The 13,314-nt window shown below is 37.6% G+C and overlaps 4 protein-coding genes across 6 annotated transcripts; 1 reads left to right on the top strand and 3 right to left on the bottom strand.

Annotated features, from left to right (window-relative positions):
* Positions 1-941: 941 nt before the first annotated feature.
* On the bottom strand, positions 942-1,909 carry LOC111495482 (nuclear transport factor 2B). Its single transcript, XM_023145550.1, has 2 exons — positions 1,457-1,909; positions 942-1,292 (listed from the first exon to the last, which is right to left on the bottom strand). Exons 1-2 carry the CDS (start codon positions 1,757-1,759, stop codon positions 1,218-1,220), a joined length of 378 nt encoding a protein of 125 aa, XP_023001318.1. The 5' UTR covers positions 1,760-1,909; the 3' UTR covers positions 942-1,217.
* A 1,609-nt stretch (positions 1,910-3,518) lies between these two features.
* LOC111495468 (probable xyloglucan endotransglucosylase/hydrolase protein 8) lies at positions 3,519-5,446 on the top strand. The gene is made up of 4 exons (XM_023145527.1): positions 3,519-4,163; positions 4,279-4,379; positions 4,473-4,675; positions 5,044-5,446. The coding sequence occupies exons 1-4, from the start codon at positions 3,956-3,958 to the stop codon at positions 5,444-5,446; spliced, it is 915 nt and encodes a 304-aa protein (XP_023001295.1). The 5' UTR covers positions 3,519-3,955.
* Positions 5,447-5,839: 393 nt separating this feature from the next.
* LOC111495467 (polyubiquitin 11) lies at positions 5,840-7,458 on the bottom strand. 2 transcript variants are annotated; one of them, XM_023145525.1, is made up of 2 exons: positions 7,331-7,458; positions 5,840-6,934 (listed from the first exon to the last, which is right to left on the bottom strand). In XM_023145525.1, exon 2 carries the CDS (start codon positions 6,932-6,934, stop codon positions 6,017-6,019), a length of 918 nt encoding a protein of 305 aa, XP_023001293.1. In that variant the 5' UTR covers positions 7,331-7,458; the 3' UTR covers positions 5,840-6,016. The 2 variants fall into 2 exon arrangements, with proteins under 2 accessions (XP_023001293.1, XP_023001294.1); XM_023145526.1 differs by having other exon boundaries at positions 5,840-6,706; positions 7,331-7,409.
* Positions 7,459-7,603: 145 nt separating this feature from the next.
* LOC111495470 (dnaJ protein ERDJ7-like) lies at positions 7,604-12,280 on the bottom strand. 2 transcript variants are annotated; one of them, XM_023145530.1, is made up of 11 exons: positions 11,909-12,280; positions 11,757-11,819; positions 11,605-11,671; positions 11,427-11,486; positions 10,590-10,640; positions 10,391-10,471; positions 10,051-10,163; positions 9,125-9,242; positions 8,856-8,965; positions 8,407-8,661; positions 7,604-8,024 (listed from the first exon to the last, which is right to left on the bottom strand). In XM_023145530.1, the coding sequence occupies exons 1-9, from the start codon at positions 12,025-12,027 to the stop codon at positions 8,885-8,887; spliced, it is 753 nt and encodes a 250-aa protein (XP_023001298.1). In that variant the 5' UTR covers positions 12,028-12,280; the 3' UTR covers positions 7,604-8,024; positions 8,407-8,661; positions 8,856-8,884. The 2 variants fall into 2 exon arrangements, with proteins under 2 accessions (XP_023001298.1, XP_023001297.1); XM_023145529.1 differs by having other exon boundaries at positions 8,856-8,982; positions 11,909-12,277.
* Positions 12,281-13,314: the final 1,034 nt, after the last annotated feature.

Below are 13,314 nucleotides of genomic sequence, written 5' to 3'. Positions count from 1 at the left end.
TTTTTTTTTTTTTTTTTTTTTTTTTTTTTTTTTTTTTTTTTTTTTTTTTTAGCTGTTTCCCATATTTCTCTCACACTTTTTCTCTTTTCTTATTATTTTAAATATTTTTCTCTTTAATCAGCTTAGTTATTTATCATTAAACTTTAAAAAAAATGATAGTAGACATTTTATATTTTGTGTCGTGATTTAAAAAAACATTGAAATTGATTAAAAAAAAATAAAAAGTTATTTAAAATTTATGGACATATTAAAATAAGGGTTTTTATTTTTATTTTTATTTTGTTGGTTTCGTGCACCCCATAAGGATAACGAGGGGATTTGAATTATGAAATAAGACAATATTCTTTTATATATTTTATTATTTATTTGTAATTAAGAAAATCATAAAATATAATTATGGGGCCATTGGAGTTGGGTGAACTGGAATTGGGGTGTGGGGGGGCATTGGGCACTCCATTTGACAGCTGCTTTTAATGCTTAGGTGTGGTTGATGGTTGTTGGAGGCACGTCTTGGCCTTCGCTTCAACACAATCGCCTCTCCCTTTCAAACAGACCCATTTCCTCTTTTATCCAACTCTTTTCTACTCCTTTCATTTCAATCTTTACTTTTTTTTTTCCCCCTTTTTGCCCTTTTCCGATTAAATTCTAATTTGAGCGTAGCTAGCTGATTTAGACATCTATCGAATAACGATCGTAATAAAAAGTTGGAGGCAAATGGACAATAAACTTATATCATATGCACACTAGCTTAGAGAAAAGGGACTGAGAGGTAGGCTAAGTTACGTTCATTTGGTTACGAGTTATATTGTATAATAATACCAAATAATTTCAAAATATTCTCTAGTATTTGCCACTTAAATTTACATTCTATGATCATCACACTTCTCACTTTACACTTCATCAATAATGTGAATTTACTTCGAAATTTTAAGGATCGGTCGTGATAAACTTGCACTAAATAATTTTCATTCGCCAACGCAACAATATAACAGCCCATTTATAACTAGGGACCTGTTTGATGCGATAATTAGGCCGACTAAGCCCATAGTCTAGATGTTATTGGGTCGAAATCCCAAGCCCAAAAATAATAAAGAGATTTGACATAGAACACAACACAGAATGAAATATATTTAGATCAGAGGCAGAATACAAACTACATCCCATTAAACGACAGCGGTTCTTTTTGAAATGTAGGCTCGAAGAAGCCCTGAAATGAACTAACCGTAATTGAGGCGAAATATGTCGTTCTGAATGCAAAGGTTGCCCTGTGCCGTGGGTACCAAGTGAAACATCTGCAAGCAATATTCTTTAATTTCATTAAAAACTACGAGCATAGCTCAACTTTTCGATTAAAAAGTTGGAAAGTTGAATGTTTGAATCCTTCCGATCAAAATATTACTTCAAAACTTATGAAAAACTAAGTTTTAAGAGTAAAAGTTGATGGGTAAGCATGAACCTGGCTGAATCTGAGATGGTGTTCTTCTTCGGGCAGCTCGAGACTGCCGCTGACGAAGATGAGGATGGAGCCGGGGACGGCGGAGGGCTGCGTGTCGACAGTGCTGACGACATGCCGGCAACGTTCGAATGGCAGCTGCTGAAGCCTGGAGGAGATGTCATGAACGCCTAATATCTGTTGCCCCTCGAAAGTGAGCATGGAGTCGGGCTGGTACAAAGTGGAAAGGGATGGTCTTTCATTGTCGAACAGTTGGTAATAATGTTCCACAAACGCCTTCCCCACTATATCAGCCTCTTCTTCCATCTCTTACTCTGCAACAAAAACAGGGGCTTGTAACTCAAAACCCTTTTATTCTCTGCTGATTAAATAATGCTCTGTTTTTTCAAGGGCATGGAGGAGGGGGGACAATTACTGGCATGCCCTTGGGATCTGCTTGGCCAGTGAAAGGGAAGGTGGGTAAAGGAGACATTTGGGTGGGGTGGATGAAAATAGGGAATAATCCAAATCGCTGTATTTGTACGCAAACAGAGGAATAAAGGAGATGGTAAAAGAAGAATAAAGAGTATCAAACTTTTCCAGGCCTTTCGGCTCTGCAATTTTATTCTTTGCTTACACCAATTAAACCCCATTTTAACACTAATTTCCTCTACAAAGTTTGTTATTTGACTATGAATGCACAATGTTGGGATTTCATTTGAAGGAGAGAGCTTTCTCTCGCTATCACCTAAAGGAATATGATGTGTTAAATTCAATTTCATCCATATCCATCTTCAAATACATGACAAAGTTATCCTTTATGACACCAAAAAACCTTTCTAGAAAATTATGGATAAATGCATACTATTCCTCCTTAATACAAATTTAAGTCTATACATGTAATATTCTAGGCACATTTGATCGAAAAAGTATTTAAGGAGGCTGACATAATATATAGTTGAAAATTCGACATTGTAAGACTAAAATAACTTTCTACTATCAAATAATTCCTCCTATATGTAGTGCAAGAAAGATATGTCAGATGCACTGCTCTATCTGAAAAGAGCTTTTCCTCGTGGAGAAAGAAAAAAAACATCATATGTAAAGGTTAGATTAGAGGAGATGGTTCAAATTCGGATCACTATAGACCGAATACATAATCTAATCTGGCCGATCAAGACCCTATTGATGAATGAAAGAAAGGGTTTATGAGTCTGACTTTTGTGTTGGGAAGTACACTCTTGCTTCCATTGCTGCTATTGAAGTTGGAGCCGTCGATGTGGTTGTTTAGGTTAGATATCTGGAACTAGTGGGTATCCAGGATGAATTCTCTCATTCACCAAAGAAGCATCTTGACCTTGGTTTGGCCCAATAATATTAATGCATGAAATAATATAAGGCCCAAACTAGCAATACAAAACAAGAAATAGGCTTCCTAACTATGAGATAGTAGAAATAGAGGGGAAAATGCTAGAATCTAGATATTGTTCCTAGATAGGCATCTCCATCTTCCACCGACAACCTCCTGTCCTTCACACATGACTCCCGCTTCTTTTGCCACCCAATCTCCTCCTCTATTTGCTGTTCAATTATGTTGGGTACTGATAAATAGATGAATTAACCAACCCATCATTTCAACTTCATTAATATTTTATTCAATTCCATTGAAGACAGCCAAAACGACCCATTTTTCCTTTCCAGAAAAGACAGGAGGAGTTTCACTGTTACCAATCCTATTTAGTCCAATGAATGAGAGAGATGGAACCTCCAATTTCATCAAGTAAACCCTTTAACCGCTAATTATGTGAAGGAATCATATTCCTAAATAGCTTTGATCTATCAAAGAAAAAGACCTGAAAAGGAGGAATAAAGACAAGACTATTGAGAAATGGAGATGCGAATCGCCGAACCCATCGGTCATCGCATCAGTCCAGACAGAAACCAGAGCTCAATGAAAGGGACTTCAAAAAAGGTGGAGCCTTCTTCACCGCTTTCAAAGCTCCATACACCGTCTGATTAGGCTCCACTTAAAACCATATTATTAAACAAATACAGTATTCATTGAGTTCTCTTCCGCATGTGATCTCAATAACAAAACCAGGAAATAGATTAGATTAGATCAGATCTAATGAATCATAGAACCCATTTGATGATTGTGAAAATAACTGGTCATGTTCTTGAAGAAGACATCCCCATTGGATGGCAGCCTGTCTGCACCTCTCTGTTCCCTAAGCATTATTTTACTCACCTGCAGCAATTCCTCTAAACTCCATTACTACCCTTGTCGGCTTTGCCTCTCCCTTCTTTTATAATAAGCTTCTTCTGGGCATTTTGGTCATCTTTGGACTGCCAACTGCATTTTTAACATTAAATTCGCTTGAAATTGCAATGAAATTCATTGCAACTTATTTGGGTCTACAGATCAATTATCAACCCAGACCAATGATTTCAATTATTTATGCTCATTTCTTCTGAGTTGCATCTGAGAAACTCCATTTCTCATTTCTCAGCTTCAGGAGCCCCATGTCCAAGATGGAGATGAACAGGGTTTCTCCAATACGCATCCTTGTTTTCATAGCTGCACTCTTGGCTGCTTCTTCCTCTTCTTCTTCATCTGCTGATGATTCGAAAGTGACTTTCGCAGATATGTTCGAAATGTCTTGCCCCGATGACCATTTTAAAACCTCTGAAGATGGCCAGATCTGGCATTTGTCCCTTGACAAAGATGCAGGTACTTATTGAAAGGCAATGGACATCCAAGTCGCTTCCCAATCAAAGCTTTGTTTTTCTAATTTCTAATGAAGTAATCTTCTCTATACTTTTTCTGTTTCCACCGACGAAAACAGGGTGTGGGTTTCAGACAAAGGAGCGATATAGATTTGGTTGGTTCAGCATGAAACTGAAGTTAGTCGGAGGTGACTCTGCCGGAGTTGTCACAGCTTATTACGTAGGTTCTTAAACATCTCTTATCTAGCATAGACTTAAAGCTAAAGTTGATCTTTCTTTTCAGCTATGGCTAAGAACTGAAATTCTTTTGCAGATGTGCACAGAGAATGGGGCTGGACCGGAGAGAGATGAGCTAGATTTCGAGTTCTTGGGGAACAGGAGTGGGCAGCCATATCTGATTCAGACGAATGTGTACAAGAACGGGACTGGGAACCGCGAGATGAGGCACATGCTGTGGTTCGACCCCACGAAAGACTTCCATACCTATTCCATTCTCTGGAACAGCCACAGGATTGTGTAAGTTCTACTGTAAACTCAAGATCTATTAAAATTTAAAGGATCATCCTAAAAGGACACTGGTTATACTAATTTAGTCATCGTCCACCAGGACAATTTGGACACAAGAAATTCACTCTTGTGGGCCATTTGTTCTCACAGTCATTTAATCAAACACCTAGTGGGTGGAGTGGATGAAACTACGTAAAACGTTTCCCCATTAGGTAGAAGATCGTAGTTTCAGATAAATTGTGATTAAGGACTCAATTTCCAAATCCAGATATAAAAAATGAAACAAGAAAAATAAGTAGTCAAGCAGAATTTACCTTCATTTTCTTTGCAGGAAGAAACCCAAATGATTTAGCTCTTCCATTGGAATATTGGAACAGGTTTTATGTGGACAGAGTGCCAATAAGGGTGTACATGAACTCAGATAAACCGAACAACTTCTTCCCGAACGAGAAGCCCATGTATCTGTTCTCGAGCATCTGGAATGCAGATGATTGGGCGACCAGAGGCGGACTGGAGAAGACGAACTGGACAAAGGCGCCATTTGTATCCTCGTACAAGGACTTCAGCGTAGATGCGTGTGAATGGGAAGACCCATATCCCAAATGCGTATCGACGACGACAGAGAACTGGTGGGATCAATACGAAGCTTGGCATCAATCGGAATCTCAGAAAATGGACTACGCTTGGGTTCAGAGGAACCTTGTAATCTACGACTATTGCAAGGATACGGAGAGGTTCCCCACTTTGCCTTGGGAGTGTTCTTTAAGTCCATGGGATTGAGATTACAGAACTCGAAGTTTTGATTACTTTTCGGCCCCGTATAAATATTTTGCTTGATCTTATTAGCTCCTTCATTAATTCAATTATTGTATGATTGCCAGATTTCTTCTGGCATTTGGGAATGCGTATGTTAGATTCAAATATGTCCCAAGAAATCACATGATTATTTATCCATCAAAGATTATGTCAATGAGGATTCATTTTTGCCATGGTTGATTGAGTCATTTCATTTAGTTTCCAAGGAAAGGCCACTCAGAAATATGAAGAATTAAGCCCCAGTTAGGCTGTGACACGGTAAGGAATTAAGCCCCATATATATAGTTAGGCTGAGACCTAAGAATCATCTCTCGCCCCAAAGGTTTCTTTTCGAAATGCTCAATAGTAATTAGTCCATTTTTGGAAGGAGAAATGATTCCAATTTATTTCTGTAATACTCTCCCCAGATTGTGATCTGGAGAGGACACTTAACCAACATACTCGAAAAATAAAGACACATAAGAAGTACCCACATTCAATTACATGGTCGGCCGGAACAAGGCCGCCACCACCACACAAACACATTTTCAGAACTTAGAATCCACCACGGAGACGGAGGACAAGATGAAGGGTGGACTCCTTCTGGATGTTGTAATCAGCAAGAGTCCTTCCATCCTCCAGCTGCTTCCCGGCGAAGATCAACCTCTGCTGGTCTGGGGGGATTCCTTCCTTATCTTGAATCTTGGCCTTAACGTTGTCAATGGTGTCGGAGCTCTCAACCTCAAGGGTGATGGTCTTCCCAGTCAAAGTCTTAACGAAGATCTGCATACCACCACGGAGACGCAGGACAAGATGGAGAGTGGATTCCTTCTGGATGTTGTAATCCGCAAGAGTTCGGCCATCCTCCAATTGTTTTCCAGCGAAGATGAGCCTTTGCTGGTCTGGGGGGATACCTTCCTTGTCCTGAATCTTGGCCTTCACGTTGTCAATCGTGTCTGAAGACTCTACCTCCAAGGTAATGGTCTTTCCGGTGAGAGTTTTAACGAAAATTTGCATGCCACCACGCAGACGTAGGACAAGATGGAGGGTGGATTCCTTCTGGATGTTGTAGTCGGCAAGGGTTCGGCCATCTTCCAACTGCTTCCCGGCGAAGATCAACCTCTGCTGGTCTGGAGGGATGCCTTCCTTGTCCTGGATCTTGGCCTTGACGTTATCAATGGTGTCGGAAGACTCCACCTCAAGGGTGATGGTCTTTCCTGTAAGGGTCTTGACGAAGATTTGCATGCCACCACGGAGCCGGAGCACGAGGTGGAGGGTGGATTCCTTCTGAATGTTGTAGTCGGCAAGGGTTCGGCCATCTTCCAACTGCTTTCCGGCAAAGATCAACCTCTGCTGGTCTGGAGGGATACCTTCCTTGTCCTGGATCTTGGCCTTGACGTTGTCGATGGTGTCGGAAGACTCCACCTCGAGGGTGATAGTCTTTCCTGTGAGGGTCTTGACGAAGATTTGCATCTAAACAAAACGAAACAGAGAGAGCATGCTCAATTTCATCACAATCTCAACACGCTTAACACGAAGCGAAATTCGATTTCATCACATAAAGTTGAAACCCTAAATTCGATTTCAATAAATTCAGAAGAATCCGATATTATTCCCAGCCAATCTCATAAAAATTCAGCAAACTTCAAAGACAGACATATATCAATCATAAAATTTCATTTGATCCAAGCGGATCAAACCACAAGGCGTAAGATCCCCTGCAAGGGTTTCTAAAATTCCCAAATCAGAGAGAAAAAGAAAAATCCCAGACAAAAATATAATTCCAAAACCCTAAACAATCCATTTCTCGAAACGGAACAACAAGATCAAAGCAGTAACAAAAAAGAAAAGAGAAGGCAGAAAGAATACCTTTAGAAGAATTCGGAAAGGATTGAACGATCGAAAAAGAGAAGTTAAGAGAAGAGAAATTCAATTACAATGAATCCAATGGGTGGAGAGCTGAATTTATAGGAGAAGAGAAGGACAATTTCGTAATGGGAGATAATGAATTATCCATTACGTTTCCGCCACGTATTGCTGTTATTATCCGTTACCTATCGTCAAAGGTAGAAATAGAAATTGAGAAGCAACATGCCGACGTCATTAAAACACCAATAACGTCCGTTATAACGGAGTTAGGCTCCTTTATTTAAGAAAATTCTAGGCGTTACGCGTCTTTGCGTGGATTGGAATATATTCTTCTTCCCCCTACTTTGAATATTGCAAAATTATTGGTAAAATTACAAATTTACCCTCCAGATGATGGAAGAAAGAGTTTTTGTTACTATAAATAAAATAAAATAAAATAAAATGAATGAATATTGTGAATTAGTTGAGGAAGTCGGCAATCAGCAAGATTGGGGGCGGCGGACAAATTGAGCGTTCCACTTGACCGAAAAGTGTTGGGCCATACCCACCCCACCATCGCAACTAGCCGACTCTACTAGACCCACAAACTTTATTAAGCACAATGTCCTATCATAATTCAAATCCAATATCAAAATATCTGGGAATATCACCATCTTCCCATTATTCATTCTACAGCTGAGCCTCCAACATGTATCTGCAAGAAAAATTATACAAGTTTCGATCAAATTAACGAGAATGATAATTGATGTTTTATCCTTATAGTCTCTATTTCTAATTCGACTAGACAATTCAAACTAATTCAGAAAATTCAAACGCGGTTTTATTTAAATTTCTCTGTAGAAGAAGGAGAAGTCAACTTTAGTTTTCCAAATAGGAGAGAAAGAAAAGTGTGTACTCTGATCAAGATCTGTTATTTCTATAGTTGAATAGTCAGCCGTATATTTAACTCATGGCATGAAATAATAAAATGCACAGTAATAATTTCAATCCACCTAGTACTAACTTGAGAACAGGAGATTCTTGACTGATACCCAGAGGGATAAAAAAAAAATTGATCCAAGTCGAAATTACCTTACCTCGTGTAAAGCAGGGGTCAAAATTGTGGCATCTTTCAACGACAGTCACAATGGAGGGGGCTCAACTGGTATAAACAGTTTCATCTTTGAGGCAATAATTGATTGCAGTAGCTTCTCTAACATTGTAACATGGTGGTTGAATTTCATCAGCCTATCTCCGGCGTTTCGACTCCTTTCGAATTTCAGACTGGTAGTTCTCCATATTGTGCTTCTTCCATAGACATCGCCGAATAAGGTCTTCTTTTGTTGATTCATCTGGTTTACAGAATTCAAGCAATCATAAATTAACGATTGTAGGTAGAAGAAAAGCATAGATTGACAATGGAAATCTGGCTGTTTAAGAGCAGTGAAGAGATGAGAAGGGGTCAAGGGAACAAAAATGGGACAAATATAGAGCTGCATTAAATTATTCAACAAGAAAATTAGCATAGCAATAATTATTTGCTCACCGATGTTTTTCCAAGCCTTCATAGGGACTCTAAGTGAACTTTGCGTCAGGTAAGAGGCATCTTCCCAAGAGTAAGTAACTTGTTTTATATTGTATCTCCAAAACCAACAACTAGACCACAATAATAACTGAATCAAGGAAACACAAGAACAAATCCTTGAGGAATATGAGCTAAATGAATGGAGTCCCGCTCAGTAACACAAGGAAACAACGAAATTGAAAATCAAATGACCATAAAAATTTCCAAAACTCACGGGCACAAAATCTAACCTTGCCAATAGTGTAAGGTAGAAGAATAAGACGAACGCCAAGTAGTTCCCATACAGATGGCTTCTCAGCACCTGTTATTTGCAATTCCAGTTCTTTGTCAAGATCTTCGTCCACTTTTCTGACAAAACCACAAGAATAAATAAACAAATAAATAAAGATATGTTAGATTGAGAATCCAATTTGGAAAAAATGGAGAAACACAGAAGGAAGAAACGGTTGATAATAACTAATCAAAAGATTTTAGAATATGCTTAAAGATATGTTAAAGAAAGCTTAAAACTGAATAGAAGCCCATTAAATTTATGTATAAGAACAGCGTTGGGTAATTTGAACTGAAGTGTTCCCATAAACTTAAATAAAACCAACAATGGAAGTACTAAGGAAGAACTCCTTATGACCCCTCAATTTGCTTGACTAAGTGAACTTTACTCAAAAATTTTAATTTAATCACAGATTTTTTCTTGAACTTGAAAAGGTGATAGAATTAGTACTTCTTTAGAGTGAAGCTGGAAAGTTTTCAGAATTACAACAACTATATCACCCAAAGCAAATCCTCAAACAAAGCCACAAAATCATGCAGCACTAAAAACTTTAACCCAATGAAAACGTATATCCAACATAACCACAAAAATCCATCAATAAAAATAACCTTCCTCAGTCACAAGGATACTCGAATAGAGGTACAAATCTCAAAAAAAAAAAAAAAAAAAAAAAAAAAAACCCCAAGGAAAGGTACTAATTTCTTCTTCTATTTAAGTTCAAGGTTCAAGTCAATTAAAATTAAGAAAAGGTACTAATTTCTTCTATTCAAATTCAATTTGGTTCTTTAAGCTAGACACAAGGTAAAAAAAGAACTTTTCCAGAAAAAGCGACATTTATTGTTTTTTCCCCTTAATTATTCTGGTAAATAACGAACAACAACATACTTATCCAACTGCTTGTGACCTTTCTTCTTGTTTGTTGCTCCTCCACTTCGTTCAAATTCAAGAGCCCGTAATCTATTTTTGTAAGCAGGGGTTTTCTTGACCATGTCAACAGCCTATAGCATGAAGTAAGCGATTCAGTACAATGCAATCGACATCTATTTGTAGATTCAGACAACAAAATATGAATTAACTATAAAAAAAGTTCCCAAGATCAGGTTGGAACAAATTTACACATAAACTTCATGTGACCTGAGAAAAGTTAATCAGGCCATCCATCAAACAATTTCACCTAACAACCGTCACACTTTTTCAAGGTGGAATAACTTAGAGCTACTAGTACCTGATGATATCTTGTCCACTGATTCAGATATTGAAATGCAGATAAAATCAAGAGAAGGCCAACCAGCACAGCACGAGTATCCTAAAATGAGAGCAGAAAACCAAAACAACTACTAAAACCAACGAAAAGTGATAAATAAACTTAACCTAGTTATAAACCACACATTCTGTAAGCATAAGACAAATACAAAAATCCTTACCGTCTTATGACCATAATATGCATGATAGTACCGAGCTGCGTTGTAAAATACCTATAAAACGAAGAAATCACAGTTTACTACATTAAAAAGTAGCCAGTGTCCATCAGCTAATTGGAAAATCGATGGCACAATCATAAATTGTTCTTTGCTGAGTTTCTTCTTTCCTTATAAAACAAGATGGTACAGTCGCATATGTTTCCTGTCATAAACGACTCAACCTTAATTTGCAACAGTAGCCCAAAGGCATACGTATTGAAAAGAAAGAGGCCATCCGTCCTAGGGGAAAGCTTTAGGTGGTAACATTCTGCAAATGTTAATAGTATTTTAGGTCTCTATCTGTGATGATTATCATAAAAAGTGGATTGTCCCTTGAATCTGGGTTAAAAGGGAATTTCTGTTCATGCATCAAACTAATCAAGAAATCTTAATGTGATCCTATTCTATTCTATAATTATCTTGTTCAATTTTAGCACTATCTTCACATTGTTCAAATGCCAAACCAAACGTCTGACTTATCACTCATGTTTGGAAAGCCTCCAGACAACCAATTTGTACTTGGGAAATGCAGTGCAATCACTCTACACCTGTTAAAGAGGTATCACATTGGTAGAGTAACAAAGAAAATTAGAACACATCCAAGAAATGAGCGTATTGCCACTTCTAGTAGAAGTGTAAACCAGAGAAAGAATCGACAAAACCATCAACCATGGCAATGGCATGGCAATGGCATGGCCACACTAGTATAGTAGAGGGTCTCAACTGCCACATGAGAAAAGATTGATAGTGAAAACTAATATTATTACGCATTAGCAGTGGACTTCAAATACTTAAAACTACCTCTTCCGGATGAGCGATTGCGTAATCATATTGTCCTCTCGTGGATTCATCTTTCAAAATCTGCAATTAACAGATAAGCTCACATGTTTAGGAAACGAAGATAATTAAAATCAAACAACAATACGTAAATGAAGGCATGTCGAATAAAATGGCATCTAGAATCTTAACGTTTCCGTACCTCATAAGCATTGGCAACCTTAACAAATTGCTTCTTTGATTCCGGATCCGGGTTCTTGTCTGGATGGCTTCATTGAACACCAGAAACAGAAATTCAAATGGAATGACATTGAATGACTAGACGAAATGGAATAGAAGAAGAAAAGAACGGACAATTTCAATGACAGTTTGTAGTAAGCTTTCTTGATCTCCGATTGGGTTGCACTCTGCGATACTCTGAAATGGCCAGTTGAAAACTAATTAGAGAGATCAAAACTAGGCATTAGTATTAACAACAATAATAGGGAAAATGAACCCCAATATACCCGAGGAGATCGTAGCAATCGTCTTCGTCGCAGTAGATGGCCACCGACGGTATGATCAACAGCAACATGACAATCATTGATACGATTGCGCGCCACCGTGTAGTTGCCGGTGGCGCCATCGTCTTTAGCCGTGTAAGCTTCAAATTTCGATTGCAATCCCGCTTCGAGTTTGACTAAGGACTTGGCGCAAATGAACCTGCCAATATTTCTGTTTGAAATTACAGAACGACCTTCCTGTTACAGTGGTAGCCAAGAAATGTGAACTGATCTGAGGTAGATGATGATCCAAGCGTTAAATTCTAGATCGAGGGACTGAAACTCTAGAGCAAATTATCGCAACGGAATGTCCGTTGGTTTGGAACCCATCATTCTATACCGTGTGATTTGCATAACGTCCCAAAACCATAAAACTTCTATGAACTAAAAAAACATGCTTTTTAGAAAATAGATTTTTTTTTTTTTTAGCTAAATTATATAAAATACACTTCCTTTTCTTCTATTTCCAAACCTTTCCAAACATTTATTAATGTTTTTAATTTCACATTCTATTCTCCTTTATTTATTCTCTCTAACTGGGATCTCACTATTATGTTTTTAAAATTAAATCATAATATATTTATTATTTAAGAAGAAAATTTAAGGAGGGTTTGGAGGTGCGTGTGAAAGAAGAAAACAAATAGACCAGCCATTGGCATAGCTGTGTTGGTAGGACATGCAGGTACGATACCATTACTTTTGCAACACCCAGGGTACCACAACAACCCAAACCCCTTTCCCTTTCTTCTTCTTTTCTTTTTTCTATTCCATTTTCATCTGTTAATAACTTTTCAATCCTTATAAGATAGAGATTTTCACACCGTTCTAACAAATAATTCATTTTCCACATCGGTTCTACCGTCTAAATGCCTCCAAATAGTTAAATTATAGAAACATATTATTTATAGCTTAGTCAACCGTTATACATAATAAAACTATATATAATAAATGACATATAAACTAAATTGTAGTAAACAGTAGTAAAAACTTTTAGTCAATATTCTCCTTCCTATACAAATGAGTTTAATATAAGGTCATGGTCAAACATTGAGGCCATTAAAGAATGGGAGATATTTTGGGAACCCTTTCCTTTTTCTTTTTCTTTTTTCTTTTAAATATTTTGAGAGAGAGTCCAATGAGTGGCAAAGATACTGAGGGTGGTCCTGTTCCCCCTCCCCTCCCTTTCCTTTCCAAAGCCCTTTCATTATCACCTAAACAACCCACATGGCTTGCATATCCCTTTCAAAGTCCCTCCTTCTATACTCAACATACTCAACGTCTATTATAATTAATAATCAACCTGTAATGACCCAAAAAAAAAAAAAAAAAAAAAAAAAAAAAAAAAAAAAAAAAAAAAAAAAAAAAAAAAA

Source organism: Cucurbita maxima, unplaced genomic scaffold, assembly GCF_002738345.1.
Source record: "Cucurbita maxima cultivar Rimu unplaced genomic scaffold, Cmax_1.0 Cma_Scf00021, whole genome shotgun sequence".
Taxonomy (NCBI): domain Eukaryota; kingdom Viridiplantae; phylum Streptophyta; class Magnoliopsida; order Cucurbitales; family Cucurbitaceae; genus Cucurbita; species Cucurbita maxima.
Note: the sequence above shows the minus strand (reverse complement) of the source record. Positions and strands in the feature narration are given on the sequence as shown.

What these genes read in the sequence shown, in the direction of transcription:
- LOC111495482 (XM_023145550.1), bottom strand. Translation starts at nt 1,759, where the DNA reads ATGGAAGAAGAGGCTGATATAGTGGGGAAGGCGTTTGTGGAACATTAT. An exon ending in ACCATCTCAGATTCAGCCAG is followed by an intron (nt 1,293 to 1,456) that starts GTTCATGCTTAC and finishes TATTGCTTGCAG; the next exon opens with ATGTTTCACTTGGTACCCAC.
- LOC111495468 (XM_023145527.1), top strand. Translation starts at nt 3,956, where the DNA reads ATGTCCAAGATGGAGATGAACAGGGTTTCTCCAATACGCATCCTTGTT. An exon ending in GTCCCTTGACAAAGATGCAG is followed by an intron (nt 4,164 to 4,278) that starts GTACTTATTGAA and finishes CGACGAAAACAG; the next exon opens with GGTGTGGGTTTCAGACAAAG. An exon ending in GAGTTGTCACAGCTTATTAC is followed by an intron (nt 4,380 to 4,472) that starts GTAGGTTCTTAA and finishes ATTCTTTTGCAG; the next exon opens with ATGTGCACAGAGAATGGGGC.
- LOC111495467 (XM_023145525.1), bottom strand. Translation starts at nt 6,934, where the DNA reads ATGCAAATCTTCGTCAAGACCCTCACAGGAAAGACTATCACCCTCGAG.
- LOC111495470 (XM_023145529.1), bottom strand. Translation starts at nt 12,027, where the DNA reads ATGGCGCCACCGGCAACTACACGGTGGCGCGCAATCGTATCAATGATT. An exon ending in GATTGCTACGATCTCCTCGG is followed by an intron (nt 11,820 to 11,908) that starts GTATATTGGGGT and finishes TGGCCATTTCAG; the next exon opens with AGTATCGCAGAGTGCAACCC. An exon ending in CAATCGCTCATCCGGAAGAG is followed by an intron (nt 10,641 to 11,426) that starts GTAGTTTTAAGT and finishes TTCGTTTTATAG; the next exon opens with GTATTTTACAACGCAGCTCG.